The sequence below is a fragment of the Symphalangus syndactylus genome, chromosome 6 (assembly GCF_028878055.3).
Source record: "Symphalangus syndactylus isolate Jambi chromosome 6, NHGRI_mSymSyn1-v2.1_pri, whole genome shotgun sequence".
Taxonomy (NCBI): domain Eukaryota; kingdom Metazoa; phylum Chordata; class Mammalia; order Primates; family Hylobatidae; genus Symphalangus; species Symphalangus syndactylus.
In genome coordinates, this window is record NC_072428.2 from 119,205,477 (window position 1) to 119,227,552 (window position 22,076).

Consider the following 22,076-nt stretch of genomic DNA (forward strand, 5'->3'; position numbering starts at 1 on the left):
AAGACCCTGGTTCCAGACAAGGTAGGAAAGTTAGGGGTAGAATCTACTAAGGTACCACAATTGGGGTGGGCAGATTACAAAACCAATCCATTACAAAATGGACTGTATATTGGTGTTTAATTATTAAGAGGAGGTAAACACCAGGGAGCCACTTAACTCATGTTCTGGTTGTCGGAGAAAGATACTTGTTTCTTGGGGAAAATTGTATAACTTATATTTAAGTGGTTAATCTCACTCTAATATTTTTCTGTCTTAAAGAAACTTGAATTCAAGGTCTAACCAGTAAGCAAGGTTTCAGAACCCTATGTTCTAAGTGGAGAAAGCCTTGCACAACCTAGTCTTTTTTAGTATTAAAAGATAGCATGAACTTGTCCCAGGAAGGAGGGATTACTGTAAATAGAAAACACTATAGAGAAGACAGCTCAGCTCAGATAAACTGGTTTGAGATGATAATGCAGCTAGATAGCTATATGGTTTGTTCACCTTGATCCTACAATCTAGAGAATGAGAATGACTGGCCCCCTCTAGTGGTGTATGTACATGCACATGCACCCACATGTGCATGTACACAGGTGTGTGGTTGTGTTGGGGTTGTGTTGAGCATCTGAAACAGGGTTTATCTATTCTTTAAAGGGGACACTGGAAAAGTTAGCGACTCAGGATGACCTTTGAAAAGTTCCATTATTATTCCTTTTCCTGGATGGGCTTCTAAAAAAAAATAAAGACGTGACTGTTTTGAACAAGGTTGGTGAAATGGAAGCCAGAGTTTGCAGACTGACTGCTGTCCACCTCCCCAGCTTTCCACCTTCCCTCTTCTTCCCAGCTCTTTTTGCCCCTAAAAATCATTTTAACTTTAGACTTGGTTTATGTTCACCATATTTAGTGAGTATTCAACCAAGTATAGACAGTGAAGATAGAATAGGCTACTTCAGATGTATTCATTCAGCACTTTATTGAGTGCCTAGGATTTGTGCCTGCGGATATAAGGGTGAATAAGAATCACAGCTTCTCCCTTTATGAGCCTATAGTTTATAGAGAATACAGGTAAGTAGACAGTTAGTTACATTCATTGTGGTAAGTGCTGTACTAGGGGAAATGCAATACATGAAAGTTCATGTACGTCCTATGGGAGTACATAGAAAGGGCACTTTATCTTTTTGGAATAAATTGCTAGTTGAGCAAAATAATCATCTTTGTCATTTGTTTTAGTTCATGAAGAACTTCTTATTCGATGAGTTTTCCTATTGCTGAAAACAATTTGCAAGCCCTAAAGCACTTTGCAGGCTTTATTTGTTGTTATAGCTATGAAAATGCTATGAATCCCCCTAAAAGGCAATGTGAAGCTAATTCAATTTGGCATTGGGCCCCTTGTCGCAATAGTCAAGTGACTCATTAGTTACCTCTAACTGCAGGAAGTGGAGCCGTCAGTTCCTGCTTTCATTCTGGTGTACTGTATGTTCTGCCCATCAAGGAACCATCTTTTTATCATTAAAGGTAGAGTCACTTGTCAGACCTTTGATCATTTTCATTAGACCTTCCTCTATGCTACCTTGGATCCAGAATAGGCAATTATACAAACAGAGAAAACAAAAAAGTTATTAGTTGAATAAATTGTATGAGCTTTTTTTCCCCAAACAAGTATAGCTTACAAGTGACCTTTGATTTGTAGAGTATTATAAAGTATCAGCTGGAACCTCCAACAATAGGAGAAAGATAAAATTGTAAGAAAATCATTATCAAATAATCATCCAAAATGCAACATCCAGAGTATGATATGAGGTTTATACATACTCATTCAATTAATCTGCTCCTTCTATATCTATTATAGTTAATGATCAATCTTACTGCTTTTAGGTATTTTATAATATCAAATATTTAAAAATAAATTAATATTTACTTACTAGCCAGGTGCAGTGGCTCACGCCTGTAATCCCAGCACTTTGGGAGGCCGAGGCAGGCAGATCACGAAGTCAAGAGATCGAGACCATCCTGGCCAACATGGTGAAACCCCGTCTCTACTAAAAATACAAAAATTAGCTGGGCATGGTGGCACACACCTGTACTCCCAGCTACTCAGGAAGCTGACGCAGGAGAATCGCTTCAACCCGGGAGGTGGAGGTTGCAGTGAGCCGAGATCAAGCCACTGTACTCCAGCCTGGCTACAGAGTGAAACTCCACCTAAAAAAAAAAAAAAAAAATTACTTACTAGTACTGGAAAGCTAACTAATATATTTTAGAAAAGCTTTAACAAATTAGAGTGGCTACCTGCAAAAGTTATGAGAGCATTGAACTGTAGGGGTCGGGTAGGGAGTAGATTTATTGAATTTCCTGCTATGTTTCAATTTACACACATTGTCTCATTGAACCCTCTCTAAAACCTGTGAGGTAAGTACTTTTATCTCTGTTGTATTTATGGAAAAATGAGACTCACTAAAGCATCTTGAGCAACATCACACAGCTAATGAGTGACATAGCCAGAATTTAAATGCAATTTCAGAATGTTCATTCTTAATGAAAAGCCTTTTTAAAAATTATTAAGTCATACCATTTCCTGAGACTCTTGAAACCTGAATGCAAGTCATTTTGCCTTCCTGTACCTTGCAATTTTCTCATCTAGATATATGGAGCTTACAAATATGATAATCTCAAATGTTCTTTCCTGTGCCTTGCAATTTTCTCATCTAGATGTATGGAGCTTACAAATATGATAATCTCAAATATTCTTTCCCATACCTTGCAATTTTCTCATCTAGATGTATGGAGCTTACAAATATGATAATCTCAAATATTCTTTCCAGTTTTACTTTTCAATGAAACTGTATAAAATATTTCTGAATATGACTCAATTTTCTAAAAATTTAACCAGAATATCCCATTCTCTATTTGTGGGGAGTGGGGTGTCACAATTTTATTGTAAAAAGCATATAGTCAAAGAGTAGCCAGGCACACTGGCTCATGCCTATAATCCCAGCACTTTGGGAGGCCAGGGTGGGTGGATCACTTAAGGTCAGGAGTTTGAGACCAGCCTGGCCAACATGGTGAAACCCCGTCTCTACTAAAAATACAAAAATTAGTAGGTCATGGTGGTGTGTGCCTGTAATCCCAGCTACCAGGAGGCTGAGGCATGAGAATCACTTGAACCCAGGAGGTGGAGGTTGCAGTGAGCCGAGATCGTGCCACCGCACTGCAGCCTGGGTGACAGAGTAAAAGTCCATTTCAAAAAAAAAAAAAAAAAAAAAGTGTATCAAAGATTTAAATTTGATTAGAAACATAGTAGGTAAAGAATGAGACATTGCCAGACACAGTGACACATGCTTGTAGTCCCAGCTATGTGAGAGGCTGAGGTGAGAGGATTGCTTGAACCCAGGAGTTCAAGGCCAGCCTGGGCAATATGGAAAGACCCCATCTCTATTTAAAAAAAAAAAAAAGAAGAATGAAAAAGTATTCTTCTCTTCAAAGAGTCTTAATATTCCAAACATAGGTTGATACAATCAGATCAACTGTTAGGGAAGGTGAAAGTCTATAATACAAGCCTTGAATTGCTGTCTCAAAATGGAGGTTCTTTTTCTTTATATAACTAGGTTTCTTTTTCTCAGCAGATCCAGTTTGCTGACCAGAAGCAAGAATTCAACAAACGTCCCACCAAAATTGGACGTCGCTCTTTGTCTCGTTCCATTTCTCAGTCATCTACTGACAGCTACAGCTCAGGTGAGTACTGAACTGCTGTGGACCCAGCTGTTGAGGCTAATAAGTACGATCTCAACGGGCCCTCCTGTCTATCCAAGGCTAATTAAGCATGACCAAGACTGTGCTTTGAATAAACACTTTGAGTCAAAATTTAGATTAAAATTCTGGGTGGAATCTTTGGATTTCTCTTGGCGATTCAGAGTGGAGCTTAATAGAGGCCTCCTCTTCCAATAGAGGCAGAAGAGGGTGATTAAGGAAATTGAATTCTTTAATCTACTCAGAAGGGTGGGAATATGTCATTGATGATCTTTCCTGAACAGTATGTGTATATATTTGTGGGTTGTTTTTTTTTTTATCCTTTGAAAATAAAAAAGAAGTTCTTCATCCCTCCATCTGGTACTTGCAAATTAACAGGGAAACCTCAATTGCCCCAAGAAATAATGAAGACACTGTAGCTAGTTCAAGCAAGTGAGCCTTTTGCCTTCTCTCCTAAGCTGTGACATTGGACTTCTTGTTACTCCTCCCATCCTTTGCACTGACATTAATTCAAATACATGTGCCCTGGGACTGAGTTATCATTTAATGCCAGGTGAGCTGTTACTGTGTAGGATCCCTTGAAGGCATCGGCTAGTATGCTAAACGCTGCCTAGTATGAGTCTGATTTAATATGGAGTTAGTTTATTTTGCTCTTGTGTTGGGATGTGGTAGGGAGCTGAGTGCTTGCCCTAGTTAGCTCTTCACATTATAAATAGTAATATTCATTAGAAAATTTTTATCATGACCTGAAATTTTATTTGTTCTTCGTACAAATAGGAAAGTAATATTTGTTATATAAAGTTGAAAACAGTTGTTTGGGAAGCTTTAGCTTTTAGGCTGGGTAGATTATTTATATACTTTTTTACATTTCTCTTTTTACTTTCCCCCCACAGTAACAGTGAATGATGTAAAGCATATGACATCACTTCCTATGGAATCCATAATCTTGTACTACCTTTTTTGTGGGGTAGCACAAGATTTGAGACAGGGTCTCACTCTGTCACCCAGGCTGGAGTGCAAGTGGCATGGTCGTAGCTCACTGCAGCCTTGACCTCACGGACTCAAGTGATCCTCCCACCTCAGTCTCCTGAGTAGCTGAGACCACAGGCACCCACCACCATGCCTGCCTAAATTTAAAATTATTTGTAGAGATGGAGTCTCGCCATGTTGTCCAGGCTGGTCTGGAACTTCTGAGCTCAAATGGTTCTCCACAGCCTCCCAAAGTTCTGGGATTACAGGCGCAAGCCACTGCACCTGGCCAGGAACCCTATCTTATTCTGCTGAAATAAGCAGTGTTGGAAATTCACGAACTGGTTAATTTAACTCTGGAAACCGTAATAGTTGTGAAAAATGTGAATTGTAAAATAGTTTATAACATTTCAAGCTGTGGGTTTGTGCATGTTATCTAAAGATTCATACTAAATAATAATAATAATAATATCAAATTTTAACTCCAGCTCAGTCTCTCCCCTACACACTAGATATACATATCCAACTATATTCCTGCCGAGGAAACCAATACCTGCCTTCCCACCCAACCCCCATAGGCAGGGAGGGTACTTTAAAAAATATCTATTTACCTGGAAGAGAGTAATTGATGCCCTTGGTTTCTAAGTAAGCACATAGTGGCTTGGCATAGCTCGTTGGTGAATGATATGGACTGGTGTCATCCTGGTAAACTTGGACCTTTTAGATTAAACTATATGAAATTACCGTTTTTATAAGTCAAAAATTGTCAACCTAATGTATCTGTTCAATGATATTAAGTTCAAGCGCAGGAAGTCAAAACATCCTGGAGATGAAAAAGAACTTAAAGATCTCATTCGGCTTCCCTCTAATTGCTGGCCTCTTTCGGACATATGGTGCTACTTACTATATGTAGTTATTTATCTCCTAATAAGTTCTTATATAATCCCTGGAATTTAAAGATTTTATTTAAATTTTGCTGGTTTTGGTTGCCTGATTTAGGGGTATCCCACTGTCCTGGTTACCCTCATCTGGATATATTTCAGATTAGATATCATTTTAAAAATATTATGCCTATCTACATAATATTCTCAATGGTCTGAACTAATCTACAGGAAGTGTTAGTTGCGTAAACTCAGTGCTTTTAAAATGAAACCCAAAATGTTTGTTTCTTTAGCAGCTGCATCACATGCACTGTTGGCTTGTTTTGTTTTTTGCTTTTTTCTTTTTCTTTTCCCCTTTGAGTGAATGCTTGTCAAGCCCTGTTAAACAAACTCTGACTAGAAATGCCTACTATCTTGATTATTGGACTAGGAGTTAGCAGAGACCTAGTTTCTAGTCTTTGATCTATGTTTGATTTGTTGTGTGATGCTGGAAAACTCTTGCACCTGGCGTCTTCATAACACAGACAATGGAAACATATACAATGATAGAAAAAGAGCTTCATGTGCATCGAATGAAAAGCTAAGAGTAATGGAACTGACTCACAACTCTCTAAATATGACAAGACATATATGCAAATGTGGGTCAGTAAGAACTTGGGGCCCATTTTCAGCACACATTATAATTTAAATGACTGGGCTGGGCACAGTGGCTCATGCCTGTAATTCCAGCAATTTGGGAGGCCGAGACAGGCAGATCACCTGACATCAGGCATTCAAGACCAGCCTTGCCAACACGGTGAAACCCTGTCTACACAAAAAATGTAAAAATTAGCCAGGCGTGGTGGCGCACGCCTGTAATCCCAGCTACTCTGGAGTCTAAGGCATGAGAATCGCTTGAACCCAGGAGACAGAGCTTGCAGTGAGCCGAGATTGTGCCACTGCACTCCAGCCTGGGCAACAGAGCGAGACTCCATCTAAAAAAAAAAAATTATTTTTTAAATAAAAAAAATAATTTTAGGCAGGGCGCGTTGGCTTACGCCTATAATCCCAGCACTTTGGGAGGCTGAGGCAGGCGAATCACCTGAGGCCGGGAGTCCGAGACCAGCCTGACCAACATAGAGAAACCCCGTCTCTACTAAACATACAAAAATTAGCCAGGCATGGTGGCACATGCCTATAATCCCAGCTACTCGGGAGGCTAAGGCAGGAGAATTGCTTGAACCCAGGAGGCAGAGGTTGTGGTGAGCTGAGATCGTGCCATTGCACTCCAGCCTGGGCAACAAGAATGAAACTACGTCTCAAAAAAAATTAATAATTGAAATGACAGTAGAAATTAACACTGGAAAGCCCCAAAGACTGATCCTTGGACCTCTTCCCTTCTCAGTTTATACTTTCTCTCTAGATGAACTCATTTATCTCACAGGTTTAAATATCATGTATTGGTGTTTGATTCTCATATTTTATCCCAGCTCCAATCTCTCTCGTATATACTAGATTTATATATACAACTGCCTGCTCAGTCCTTTCACTTGAATGTTTTATAGATATCTCTTTTTATTTTATTCTATTTTTTTTTTTAAGAGACAGGGTCTTGCTTTGTTGTCCAGGCTGGAGTGTAGTGGCACAATCACGGCTCACTGTAGCCTCGAACTCTTGGGCTCAGGCAATCCTCCCACCTCAGCCTCCCCAGTAACTAGGACTACAGATGCATACCATCACATCCGGCTAATTTTTTTTATTTTTTATTTTTATTTTTATATTTTTCGAGACGGAGTCTCGCTCTCGCCCAGTCTGGAATGCAGTGGCGTGATCTCGGCTCACTGCAAGCTCTGTCTCCCGGGTTCACGCCATTCTCCTGCCTCAGCCTCCCGAGTAGCTGGGACTACAGGCGCCCGCCAACACGCCTGGCTAATTTTTTTGTATTTTTAGTAGAGACGGGGTTTCACCGTGTTAGCCAGGATGGTCTCGATCTCCTGACCTCGTGATCCGCCCGCCTTAGCCTCCCAAAGTGCTGGGATTACAGGCGTGAGCCACCGCGCCCGGCTACATCCGGCTAATTTTTTTAAGTTTTTTTGTAGAGATAGGGGTCTCACTTTGTTGCCTAGGCTGGTCTCAAACTCCTGGCCTCAAGCAGTCCTCCTCCCAAAGTGCTGGGATTACAGGCATGAGCCATGGCACCCAGCCCATAGACATCTCAAACCTCCCATATATTAAAAACTGAACTCCTCAGTTCCAACCTTACCCATCTTCAGTCTATTCTTAACACCAGCCAAATGTATTCTTTTAAAATAAGTCATGTCATATCATTTCACTGCCTAAAACCTTCCATGGCTTCCCAATCCCACTCTTAGGTAAAGCCTAAAGTTCTTACAATGGCCTACATTTCTGTTCACCTCTCTACTTCCCCAAACCTCCCCCCTCCCCGAGATGTTCATTTCACTCTGGCCTTACTAGCCTCCTACTGTTATTTTGAAACATGCCAAGCACTCTCCTGCTTCGAGACCTTTATACCTGTTCCCTCTGCCTGGAATGCTCTTTTTCCAGATACATGCATGGCTGGCTACCTTACTTCCTTCAGTTCTTCACCAAAAATTATCAACTTCTCACTGAATCCTATCCTGGCTACTCTTTTAAATTGTACCCAACATGGTGACTATAGTTATAACAATGTGTTGTATTCTAGAAAATTGCTAGGACAACAGATTTTAAGTGTTCTCACCACAAAGAAATGATAGGGATATGAGGTAATGCATATGTTAATTATCTCTGTTGAGCCATTCCACAATGTGTACATATCTCAAAACATCATGTTATACACATAAATATGTACAATTTTTGTCAATTAAAAATTAATTCATTAGAAATAAATACTATACAGAACTCCACCCAATATTCTCTATCAAATTTTCCTCCTTTATTTTTCTTCATAGCACTTATCATATAACATATATATGTTGCTAATATGTTTTGGTCTTTTCCCTTCTATTTAAATGCAGGATCCATGAGAACAGCGATTTTTTTTTTTCTGTTTTACATTGCTCTATTCCCAGCACTTAGAACTGTGTTTGACACAGAAGACATACTCAATAAATAAATATTGGTGAAAGGTGTTCAGAGACGTTATGCTTTTATACCCTTGTTGAGGTCTCTAATATACTCAGTGTGTATGAACAACAAAAGCAGGTTTATGAGATTTCAAAAAAAGATACTTTCCTGTCCAAAGTGCTTGTTTTGCTGAAGATACACAGAGGCTTACATAGGCTGTAGTCTCGTCTCCCTTCCTAAGGATCTTGGTACTAAGTTTTGCCATGCTTTCATTTAGGAACCTCTGCCAGCTTTTCTCACCCAGGGATCCTCATCTGAATCACAGAACACAGAAAATGATTTTATAGACTTTTCTTAATTTTCAAAAAGATGATACATAACTAGTACCTTTCCAGATGCGTAGAAGAGAAGTTAATTCATGATGTACAATGGATGCTTCAAGGCATTAGGACTTAATTCTAGCAGAACCCAGGTTGAAAAGCCCTGCATTAATCCATGAAACTATTTTATAAGAAATAGTTCTAAAAAACTTCTAAAATCTTCTAAAAAACTCTTCCCCTAAGGAAAAAAACCTCATAAAAACAAATGAACAGAAGAGACTTTTTTTTTTTAATGAGACCATTCTCAGTGATATATTTCTGAATAAGCTGTCTTTGCAATGAGTTACTTGGTTAAGGGTGCAATAAACTGTCTTTGCAATGAGTTCCTTCCCCTAAAGAAAAAAACCTCATAAAAACAAATGAACAGAAGAGACTCTTTTTTTAATGAGACCATTCTCAGTGATATATTTCTGAATAAGCTGTCTTTGCAATGAGTTACTTGGTTAAGGGTGAGGAAAGAAGACAGAAGTCCCTTCTTCACGATTGGTTCTTTTTTTTCCCAAACTCTACAATTCTTATAAAGTTTGAGATATTTTCAGATGTTTCCGAACAACAAAGTTTTGTTTATTTATATTTGGGATGCTAGCCTAGCTTTTTACACATTTCCAGAGTGTTATTCATCATTGAAGTCTGCTATAACCCGACACACAGGTCCCCACTGTTATTTCCATTACCAAATGAATAGGCCCAAGAGGAGTTGCCTGACATAAAATAGTCTAATAGGACTAATTCAGTCAGGGTTCTGACTGCTGCTTCTCCTAGCAGTAACCCACAGTATCACAGCTGCTGAGAGGTAAAGCTTAATCAGGCTTGAATCATAAAACGTGTGTACATGTTCTGTGAGATAGATTGTGGATTCTTGATTCATCATGTTGTATTTTGATTTTGGAAAATAATGAAACAAGATAACATCCCGTAGTAAAGTTATATTGTACTTCATACTACTTTTCTACATAGAAACTGAACCCTTTTTGTTATCATCTCATTTATTCGTAAGATTTTTCTGGTGGTAATTGGGGGAAAGAGCATGAGGAAAGAGGGAATCTGTTACAGTTTACAGTTGGATAAATTGAAAATCGGTCACTTAACCACTTAGGGTTGAAGCTAGATCTAGGATCTCAGGACTACTTTAGTAGGTTATTGGTTGTTCTTGTTTATTTAAATTATGACTCTGGGCTTTAGAGTATGCTGACAATTACAAATATTTTAGAAACTCTGTTCAAATGTGTTTGTACATATGTGTTGGATTTCTCTAAATTTTCCTAGGAACAGTCCTTAATACTACCTCAATTGTCATCATGAGTTTGTTACTCTGTGGCAGAAATGAGTATGGATTCAAAGAATAAATGAGTAAATGTCACTAATTCAGCAATAACCTTTCCACTGTGTTTGCAGACCTAATGATATATTCTCTTGGTCTGGATCTGTCAGCCATGTCGTATTCACATAGTAGTACAATCTAGACAACTGATATTTTTGGTTCTTACCTGATAGCAGGTCCGTATAGAGGGCTCTTTGAGGCCGGGCATGGTGGCTCAAGCCTGTAATCCCAGCACTTTGGGAGGTCAAGGTGGCTGGATCACCTGAGGTCAGGAGTTCAAGACCAGCCTGCCCAGCATGGCGAAACCCCGTCTCTACTAAAAAGGCAAAAATTAGCCAGGCATTGTGGTGGGCACCTGTAATCCCAGCTACCAAGGAGGCTGAGGCAGGAGAATCGCTTGAACCCAGGAGGCGGAGGTTGCAATGAGCTGAGACCAGCCACCTGCTGTTTGGGTAGATTAGTAGGAGATGATGGAGGTATAAAAAAAGATAAACTGCTAAATGATAATGTATGTATATCATTCTTTTCCCATTCAAAATCTTAAAGCTGAGTAAGAACACTTAAAGATGTTATATCTGGAACTGAATTTAAAATATGTGCTACAGTGGGTAATATCAGGTATCATTTATTAAGTGCTTAATTACTGTATGCCAAGCATTTCAGTAAGCACTTTACATACATTATCTTAATCTGCTTAACAACTTGACTCTGACAAGTCATGTTCTCCTATTACATAGTCTTATGACATCCTGATTTCTGCTTTATAGCACACATTACAACTGTATTTTTTTAAAGCTCTAAATAATTAATTTTGTAACTAGTTATTTCTTTTTTGACTCACTGACTAGACTGAAAACTCCATGAAGGTAAGGACCATCTATATCTGTCCTGTATTTCCAGCACCTAGGCTATGCCTAGTACATAATAGATGCATAATTAAAATTTGAATAAACACCTGAGTGTGTGAATGACTGAATAAGTGAATAAATTAACAACTCTTTCAAACGGATCAGCTCCACTTTATACACCCAAAAACAGAGACTGAGACTTAAACCAAAGACTGACTCCAGAACACATGACCACTATATTTAAATGGCCATTGGGAAGCATAAAAATCATCATGACTCTGAAAAAAGATTTGAGATTTCAGGATATTCTGAATATGAACACTTTCTTCAAAAGTAATTTTCCCATAAATCTGGATCAGGATTAGAGATGGCTATTATCTTTTTATCTCTCAGGTGGTAGAAGCATGGTTCCCCTAAGCCTCTAATTTATTAGGTATTTCTGAATATTGATTAGTGAAACAGATGACTTCCCAGAAAGCTGTGTCTGGGTTCTGTTGCCAAAAGTACTTTGAGCTTTCACTCACCCTAGGAGAAGGAACCACGAACTTTTTGTACAGATTAGCTCCTTTCAAGAACAAAAAGTCTCTTTGGGGATTTACTAATTCCCTCACCTCCCCTGGTGCCCATGTTCATTCCTGTTGCCTCGTGTTAGGACTTTGCTCCAGCTCCAAAAGAGATTCTCAAGCCCCTGCTGCCCAAATGGTTTGTAGTGCCACGCCTGATTAACTGGGCAAGGTCAGACTTGCCTTTTACAGCCCTCCCAGAGATAGACCCTTTGCTGAGAAATCTCAGAAATGCCTTAATTCTCTGCATATAAGTAGATCAGAGCATTGTAGACTGTAGGCACTGTGAGCTTTCACAGTTTTCTACTCTTAAAAGTGATGGCAGTACTTATTCCACTGAGAGATACAAAGCGTTTTCTAGAGAGTGTTTCTTAACCCCCCAAAAAACTTGGGGGTTAAGAACTATCTTCAGAAGCTCAAACACAAATCAGGGAAGGACACTGCTTCAAATAATCTAGCAAATGGTTAGTAACTACAGAATCCTATGAAGACTAAAAAGACCCCAGCTAAGCATGTGAATAGTAGTAGCAGCAGCTGCCTGCCAAAGGAGGATTTATTCACTTCTTTGGGAGTCTAAAATGCCTAACACTGGACCTACTGAGGCCAGCAAGAAGGGAGAGCGCATTGAATACTTCATTGTCAATGTCTAATTGGGTCTGCAGACACAATTCAGCCTCATCAGAGTCCGTCTTAAAAAAGAAAGCTCTGTTAGGTCAGACAAATACTTTTTGTGTGGTTCTTAATTACTTTCCCATGGATTCCTTGTTTTCTAGGTCTTATCTGTTCAGTAATTGTACTAAAACACAAATTATATCAAATATTTAAGCAGCACACAGAGCAGAGTAGCTAGAATCCCAAAAACCCATAGGTTAATGACCATGATCTTGCATTAGGAACTTTAACTTAATGCTACCATGGTGTAACCTTTCCTTTTTGCGTATTCAAGGACCTCTGCATGTTCTGAAGATAAAGTTAGCCCTACATTTCAAGTTAAGGTCATCCAGGAAGAATGTCTTTGGCAATCTCTTTCAGCTTCCCTCTTCTGGCCTGTGTATAGCATGTAGGTACTTACCAGAGGTAAAAAATTTATACGGCGCTAGGTGGCTAGAGAAGCTTCAGTTCGCTCCATGGTTTGGAATTTTAGAGGAAGCATTTTTTTTTCCCTGAGTGTTTTTTATTCTGTCATTCCAGCGGCTTCATATACAGATAGCTCTGATGATGAGACATCACCCAGGGACAAGCAGCAAAAGAACTCTAAGGGAAGCAGTGACTTCTGTGTTAAGAACATCAAACAGGCAGAGTTTGGACGAAGAGAAATTGAAATTGCCGAACAAGGTAAAGAAAACAAGCACCTTTTCCTTCTTAACCTGCCTGTGTCTTTTTGTCCATATTAATCCCTTTTTATGTCTGGGGTCTGGTAGCTTGTGAAATTTCTATGTGATAAGAATACTTATAACAAAAGAAATATGAGTTCAGGAAACACTGGGGAAACCTGGCAAGTCTAGAAGGAACCCTATATTAAAAAAAAAAAGAGAGAGAGACTGGATAAGGACTGGAATATAGAGAATCAGAACCCTGGAGCATTTGCCTCTGAAAGCCCTTTATAAAGGAAAATACAGGTTTAATGTCTTGATTCCTGGAGAAACCTAATCTAACCTGATCAGGGGAAGGATCTTAAGAAAATAAGTTTTTCTGTTTGTTCTTTTATGTCTTACTCCCTTTTCTTTAATATTGCTGTTATTTATTGGGCCTTTTCAGAAATGCCTGCACTGATGGCTTTGAGGAAGAGAGCTCAAGGAGAAAAGCCTTTGGCTGGAGCCAAAATCGTGGGTTGCACACACATCACTGCTCAGACTGCTGTGAGTTCTCTTCTTTTCTCCTTTTAATAACAATAGTTAATAATAGCCACAAGCTACTGAAAGCTTACAACACGCCAAGCACCGAGTTAAGAGCTTAACAAGTATTAGCTCATTAATCCTTATAATGGCCATATAAAGCAGGTATTCTTGTTTCCATTTTATAAACGAAGAAGCTGAGGCTCAGAGGGCTTAAGATATTTGTTTAAGGTTATACAGCTAGAAATCACAGAGTCGAGATTTTAACTTCAATATACAGTAGTACCCCTGCCTTGTCTGTGGGGGATAAGTTTCAAGACCCCTAGTGGACACCTGAAACTTCAGACAGTACTGAACCTTATATATACTATGTTTTTTCCTATACATATATACCTATAATCAAGTTTAATTTATGCAATTGGCCCTCCGTATCCACCAGTTCTGCTTCCTGAGGATTTGACCAACTGCAGATCAAAAATATTCAGAAAATAAAATAATACAACAATACAAAATAACAGACAAGAAATATAACAACTATTTACATAGCATTTACACTGAATTGGGTATTATAAATAACCTAGAGATGCTTTAAAATATACAAAAGGATGTGCACCAATTATATGCAAACACTGCATCATTTTGTATAAGGGACTTGAGCATCCTCAGATTTTGGTATCCGTGGGAGTCCTGGAATAAATCCCCTGAGGATACTGAGAGACAGATATAAATTCAGCACAGTAAGAAATGAACAACAGTAACTCAAAATAAAAGAGAGCAATTACAACAATAGACTGTAATAACAATTATGTCACATAAAGGAATCTATCACAGTACATAGCAGAAAGTCCAAAGAGAAGGCAGACTTCAGATGCAGGATCTCAGGGCTCCAGCTTCACCTCTCTGATTCTCTTGGAGCTGCCTCCTCAGTAAGCTTACTTCACCCTCAAGCTGATAGCAAGATGCTTACAACTATTCTAGTCATCACAAACTGACGTGAAAAGGAAGAGGGACCATTTCTTCCTCGCTCAAGAGAAGTCCCTCCAGGATACTCCATCGTGTCTCATTGCGCAAAACTGGATCATGTACGTGTGCTCCACCAGTCCTACCAAGGGGCATGGAATTACCATGATTTGCTTACACCAGTGATTCCTACCTTACTCTCATCAGTTTTAATGTCCCCTTTTTATTAAAAAACTTTTTTTTTGCAGTGTCCCTGAATTATCCTGAAATGAAATTCAGATATAACATGTCTAGGTACATATAATCTTAAAAAAAATATATAAAATCTTAACTGAAATATGAAGGAGGAATAAAAGAAAGTACAATACTTAATGTGTATTTCAATATGTAAATACTTGAGGACTATAGTAGAACAATCAGATATTTGTACTATTTCACAGTATTATTTGAAATAGTATTATTTGAAGACAGAAATAAATGTGTTATTGATTCCAGAGCATCAGAGCAGCATTGCCATGATTTTCTGAAATAGTAAACAACTTTTTGTAAACTTCTAAACACCAAGAACAACAAAAAGCATGAGTTTTCTCTTCATTTATATAGCTGTTACATTCCTGGAAAAACTATTGTTTTGTATTAAAACTACAAAACTACTTTTTGCTAATTTGTAAAGAGGAATTAGGTTCTAAACTAAGATAATTGTACATAGGTTTTTCACCCATGTGAACTTTCATTGGGACATTTGAAAATTGTACCAGCTGCAACACAGTTTTTTGTTGAGACACTTTCAAAATGTCCAGATTCCTGATCCTGCCCACTAAATGCCAATAGCACTCCCCTTCCAATTATTGTGGCAACCAAAAATGCCCCCACAATTTTCTAGATCTCCTCTTTTATCACCAGAGATGCAATATATATGGAGTTGCTAACCATAATGAGACCACTATCGGGAAATTGTTATATAGAGCAGTGGTCTGGAATCTTTTATGGGGATTCATAAGATCTGGGTCATCTGTGTGGCTAGATCAGCTTTCCAAAGATTCTCTCTCCCAAAGGACAACACTTATGTGGTCACATTCCTGATTAAGAACATTAGAGATTCCTCAAGGTACAGACAGCTTCTATTAGCATCTTCACTATGAAACTTTTCTGGGTTATGTGTTCTCTGAGGACAAGAGTACCCTGACTGCCCAAAATTAATATAATAAATTGAAAAGCTATCTGTTTTGGAGCTACAAACTAATGAATCAAGACAGAAACACTCTTGAATCTTTTTTGGCCTGCTCAGTCAGCGACATGAGACTTCAGTGTGGTAGCTTAAAATAGTAAGTGCTTCTCTACTGTCTCATGTTGCTGAACTACATCTAGTTTGTTTTTTACCCTTAGGCTCACTGAGCATTACCACCCTTCATGGTTCCCTTTCTATTTTTTTCCTGAATGGATTAATCGCAATTAGCTTACCAATTTTAATACTAATTTATTGTTTCCACCCCACATTTTTTTCCTTTAAAAAATAACGACAAAGAAATTATGCTTTGTTTGCCAACCTAAGACAACCTTGTCTTAGTTCATTTTGGCTGCTATGACAAAATACCTTAGACTGGGTAATTAATAAACAATAGATATTTATTGTTCACAGTTCTGGAGGCTGGGAAGTCCAAGATCAAGGCGCCAGCAGATTCAGTGTCTGGGGAGGGCCTGTTCCTTATAGATGGCGCCTTCTATGTGCCCTCACATGGCCAAAGGGGCAAGCAAGCTTCCTCAGGCTTGTTTTATAAGTACGCTAATCCCATTTGTGAGGGCAGAAATCTCATGTCTAATCACCTTCCAATCACTTCCATAATCACCTTTTAATACCATCACCCAGGGGGTTAGTTTTTAACATATGACTCTGGGGGAGGAGAACATACATTCAGACCATAGCAATCCCCAAATACCTTAGTGTATATTTTCTACAAACAAGGACATTTTCCTGTACTACCAGTATAACCATCAGAAGTAGAAAATTAACATTGATTCATTATTACCATCCAATCCTTAGATCCCACTGGAGTTTCACTTGTTGTTCTGATAATATTTTTCTAACAAAAGAATCCAGTCCATGGTTATATGTCACATTTAATTGTCATGTCTTTTTAATCTTCATTAGTACAGAACAGTTTCTCAGTCTTTCTTTGATTTTCATGACCTTGACACTTTTGAAGATTACAGATTAATTATTTTGTAGAATTTCCTCAATTTGGATTTTTCTGATGCTTCCTCATTATGAGATTCAGGTTATACATCTATGGTGGGAATTCAGGGAAGTGATAATATCCTATCAGGTGGCACACGATTTCAGTTTGTCCCAAAACTGGTGATGTTCACTTTAATCCCTTGATTGAGGTGACGTTTGCCAGGATTTTCCTCTGTAAAAGTTTTTTTCCCAGTTTATAATTAATATGTTTTTTAGGCTGGGTGCGATGGCTCATGCCTGTAATCCCAGCACTTTGGGAGGTCAAGGCTGGCAGATCCCTTGAACCCAGGAGTTCTCGCCTAGGCAACATGGTAAAACCCCATCTCCACAAAAAAAATACAAAAGTTAGCCAGGTGTGGTGGTGTGTGCCTGTAGTTCCAGCTACTTGGGAGGCTGAGGTGGGAGGATTGATTGAGCTCAAAAGGTGGAGATTGCAGTGAGCAGTGAGCTGAGATTGCACTGCACTCCAGCCTGGGTGACAGAGTGAGACCCTGTCTCAAAAATAAATAAAAATAGAATATGTTTATGTGAGATAGTACTATGAAACTATAAATATCTCATTGTTTATCTTACTTTGATTTATTCATTATTTTTATTTGTATGGAATCATTGTTTCCTATTTTATTTACTAGGTTATAATCCATTACTATCATTACTTATTTACATGATCATCTTGTTCCCAATTTGACCAGGGAGAGCCTCTTCAGTGTGGCTTCTGTGACTTCTTTTGTCTTTTGATCTATCCCTTTCATTCTTTGAACATTTCCTTGCTTTTGGTACAAGATCACCTAAGCTCATCTTGAACATTCCATGCCTTACTCTTGGAACCAGCCATTTCTCCCAGAATGCCTGGCTCCTTTTAGTGGATCTGGGCACTAATGTGCTCTTTGCTTTTGAAATGTCATTGTTCCCAGATCCTCTTTTTTCCCTCTCCATACATGTAACTGGAGTTCTAGAAGGCAAAGAGGGAAAGAATCCATAGATTCCCATAGACTCCATAGATTTTGAGCACTCTGTTGTGATTTTTTTCTGCCAGTCTTTTTCTTTTTGTATTTCAGTTCAGTAATTTCTTTTTTTGTTGTTGTTTTGTTTTGTTGAGTAGGGTCTCACTGTGTCACCCAGCCTGGAGTGCAGTGGTACATTCATTGCAGGCTCATTGCAGCCTCAAACTCCTGGGCTCAAGCAATCCTCCTGCCCCAGCCTCCCAAGTAACTGGGACTACAGGCATATACTACTATGCCCGGCTAAATTTTTTTTAATTTTTGTAGAGATGAGATCTTGCTGTGATGCCCAGGCTGGTCTCAAACTCCTGGCCTCAAGAGATCTCCTGCCTCAGCCTTTCAAAGCGCTAGGGTTACAGGCATGAGCCACTGTGCCTGGCTCAGTTCAGTAATTTTTATTCGTCTATCTTCAGGTTCACTGATTCTGTCCTTGGATGTGCCCAGTCTGGTGATAAACCTGTTGAAGGAACTTTTAATCTGACTTTTTTTTTTTTTCCTGGCATTTGTATTTGACTTTTTTTTTTTTTTTTGAGACAGAGTTTTGCTCTTGTTGCCCAGGCTGGAGTGCAACGGTGCAATCTTGGCTCACCACAACCTCCACCTCCTGGGTTCAAGCGATTCTCCTGCCTCAGCCTCCCAAATAACTGGGATTACAGGCATGTGCCACTAAGCGGCTAATTTTGTGTTTTTAGTAGAGATGGGGTTTCTCCATGTTGATCAGGCTGGTCTCAAACTCCCGGCCCCAGGTGATCCGCCCACCTTGGCCTCCCAGAGTGCTGGCCTTTACAGGCCTGAGCCACTGCACCCGGCCTGTATTTGACTTTTTATAGTTTCCATCTCTGCTGAAATTTTCTATCTATTCATAGATGTTGTCTATCTTTCTCAACTAGATCCTTTAACATAAACATATTAGTCCAGCCTGGGCAATATAGCAAGATCTTGTGTATAAAAAAATATAAATAAATAACATAAACGTATTAATCATAGTTATTTTAAATCTCCTGTCTGATCAAACATCTGGCTCATCTGAGAGCCTGCCTCTGTTGTTTACTTATTTCCTGACAGTGAGTTTTTTTTTTTTTACTTTTTATATGTCCTGACATTTTTAATTGAGTGGTAGTATATTAGTTTTCATTATAGTCATGAATTGGGCTGAATTTAGAGTTTGTTGTATACCAACAAAGGCTTCAAATTCCTCCAGCAGTAGACTGCTATAACCTTGTGATTTGAGGTTACCAAAGAACATTCCTCAGTGCTTCTGCTTTACCCTCAGCCTTCAGCTACTTCTGCACGTGTGCCACAGAATTGTCTTCTTTTCAAGTACCTGCCTCATATGCCGCACTAGACTGCTGCTCCTTGTTTCCTGGGGCTAAGCACACGGTGAGGGCAAGTGGGGTTCTTGGATCTCTGGTGCAGTCTCAGTCTTAGGCAGACCTCTGTGAGGGGCAGGGCTTTCTCAATATTCCTGCCGCTCCTATCTGTAGCAGCCAAACTTTGCCTTGAATCTGTGGTGGGTCTTGGGCAAGACATATTTTCCTGCCCTTCCTGGAGACCTGGAGAGGTAGCAGATCCTTACTTTGTATCAGTGAACTGTCCTAGGCCCAAGAGGTTTTCCTGTGCCTCTCCCAGAGGCAGAGAGTTTTTGCTTCTGCCTTCCTCCAGAAACAGTGGATCTTTGCCTAGTCCCTAATGGCAGGCCCAATTCCTGCTCTTCCTACAGCTTGAGGCTTTGGTTCCTATGAGAGAAGAGTGTAGGGAAGTGCCCAGGTTTCATGTCTGTTTCTGAGCACAGCCAATCAGCTCCCTGCCCCAGTCTTTCTTTTGAGCACTGGGCGGAAGCCTCTGGAAAACAGCCTGCATGTGAATGGGAAATCTACTTGTGCCTGGAGCTTCAAAAAATTCCACATTGACACACTTTCCCACACCCAGCCTTTCGTAATTGTTCAGAAGTTTAGCTGATATTTTTTTATCCTCATCTGTGGCAGCCATTTCTTCCTCCCATGCGCTGCCAAAGGTGAAACAGTCTTCTCTCTCTCTTTAAAAGAATTTGTCACTCTTTGGAGGGCAGTTCACTTCTGTGCTTTACGACCTCAGCTCTTTGATGGGCTCAAGAAGAGTTTGGCTTTGTAGATTACCCAGTTTTTGGGGTTTGTGTGTGTTTGTGTATTTGTTCGTTTGTTTGTTTGTTTTGTTCTGTTTTGAGACGGAGTCTCGCTCTGTTGCCCAGGCTGGACTGCAGTGGCACAATCTCGGCTCACTGCAAGCTCCGCCTCCCAGGTTCACACCATTCTCCTGGCTCAGCCTCCCGAGTAGCTGGGACTACAGGCGCCTGCTACCACACCCGGCTAATTTTTTTTTGTATTTTTAGTAGAGATGGGGTTTCACCGTGTTAGCCAGGATGGTCTCAATCTCCTGACCTCGTGCTCTGCCTGCCTCAGCCTCCCAAAGTGCTGGGATTACAGGCGTGAGCCACCACGCCCCGCCATTTGTTTGTTTTTGAGACAGAGCTTTGCTCTTGTTGCCCAGGCTGGAGTGCAATGGTGCAATCTCAGCAACCTGCAACCTTCGCCTCACCGTTTCAAGCCATTGTCCTGCCTCAGCCTCCCGAGTAGCTGGGACTACAGGCATGCGCCACCATGCTCAGCTAATTTTTCTGTATTTTTAGTAGAGATAGGGTTTCACCATGTTGGCCAGGCTGGTCTCAAACTCCTGACCTCAGGTGATCCGCCCGCCTCAGCCTCCAAAGTGGGATTACAGTCATGAGCCACCATGCCTGGCCATGTGTTTGGTTTTTTGGAGACAGGATCTCCCTCTGTTGTCCAGGCTGGAGTGCAGTGGCACAGTCACGACTCACTACAACCTCCATCTCCCAGGCTCAAGCAGTCCTCCCACCTCAGCCTTCCTAGTAGCTACGCAGCTTTTTCCTGTCGTTAAGGTGGGAGCTTCTCTTGTAGCTTTGTGTATTCTAAGCAGAAGCAGAACTGTAAATCTGTTTTTTAAGAAAAGTTTTGGCTCTGAAGTCCTTGGTTTATTAAATCTTATGGGGAAGCTTAATTTAAATTGGTAAAAACATAGAGTCAGCTGGAGCCTCCCGCTTCCCATGGCTTCCCCCAATACTTGCCTTCTTAGAATACTGAAGAGGTTCTGTAGAGCCCAATTTGAAAATCACTGGCCTAAGTCATTCCTGTTGTATTTTCTGATTGTAAAATATATAAACTTTATCTCCTTGACTAGTTGTTTGGCCCAGGCTTGCTCATCCCCTGCTTTGTCTTTAATACAGGTGCTTATGGAAACTCTGGGTGCTCTGGGGGCCCAGTGCCGATGGGCTGCCTGCAACATCTATTCCACTCTCAATGAAGTGGCTGCTGCTCTAGCAGAAAGTGGTAAGAGCTTGTTCTCTGTGCCTTTGGCTAAAGTAAGTCTATTTGGAGACTTACTTTATGTTTCAGCATAAATCTTTAAAGAAGGTTGACAATAAAAGAACTATCTTGGAAGAAATGTATCTCGATTCTTCATGAATTTGCTCTTTTTCTGGCCTTCGCTTGTCAAATATGATGTAGTTAACTTTGCTGTTTTACAGTTGACAAACATCTACCTATGTCTAATATTCTATTGTTAGGTAATGCTTTGTTTTGACTCACTAATTCACTAATAGCAGAGCACTAGTGAACCCTACTCACTGAGGTAACATGGATTAAAGGAGAAAATGCTTCAACCATAGTTTTGTGACTCTGTTGGTTTTCCAGCAAGTAATTTGCCCTGACTTAATGTTTGGTGTTTCTGCTTCAGGAGTAAAGAAGACTTGAGCTGGCAGATTAATATTTCATCACAACATCCACTGGTACTTGATGGACAAAAGAAATAGAGAAATTTGGACTTTGCCAGCCTCTTGCCTTTACTCTTTGGCAGTACGGCTAGCACTCTCAGCATTTCATCTGTTCTTCCGTTTTAATTTACTTATTTATAAGATTTTAAGGCTGTATATATGATAGAAAAATATTTAATACTTTATTAATACAAATATTAAATGTGTACCCCAGTGAATTGTACATACGCATTCATTTCTTCTCCTTTTTTTTTTTTTTAAGTAGAAACAGGGTCTTGCTCTGTCACTCAGGCTGGAGTGCAGTAGTGCAATCATGTTTCACTGCATCCTTCAATTCCTGGGAACAGGTGATCCTCCCACCTCAGTCTTCTGAGTAGCTGGGACTTCAGGCACATGCCACCATGCCCAGCTAATTTAAAAAAAATTTTTGAAGACACAGGGTCTTGCTGTGTTGCTCAGGCTGGTCTCAAACAGCCGACCTCAAGTGA

The 22,076-nt window shown here is 39.8% G+C and overlaps 1 protein-coding gene across 9 annotated transcripts in view; it reads left to right on the forward strand.

Annotated features, from left to right (window-relative positions):
* Nucleotides 1-22,076, forward strand: part of AHCYL2 (adenosylhomocysteinase like 2) — a 207,938-nt gene that overhangs the window by 154,221 nt on the left and 31,641 nt on the right. For 4 of the 9 annotated variants that reach the window (XM_063641613.1, XM_055283971.2, XM_055283976.2 and 1 more), the window contains 4 exons: nucleotides 3,600-3,708; nucleotides 12,922-13,065; nucleotides 13,489-13,589; nucleotides 21,043-21,145. In XM_063641613.1, the coding sequence (XP_063497683.1) occupies nucleotides 3,600-3,708; nucleotides 12,922-13,065; nucleotides 13,489-13,589; nucleotides 21,043-21,145 (457 nt within the window). Of the gene's footprint in view, nucleotides 1-1,190; nucleotides 1,495-3,596; nucleotides 3,709-12,921; nucleotides 13,066-13,488; nucleotides 13,590-21,042; nucleotides 21,146-22,076 lie in introns of those variants that run through there. The other 5 variants (XM_055283973.2, XM_055283970.2, XM_055283974.2 and 2 more) reach the window with 3 other exon arrangements.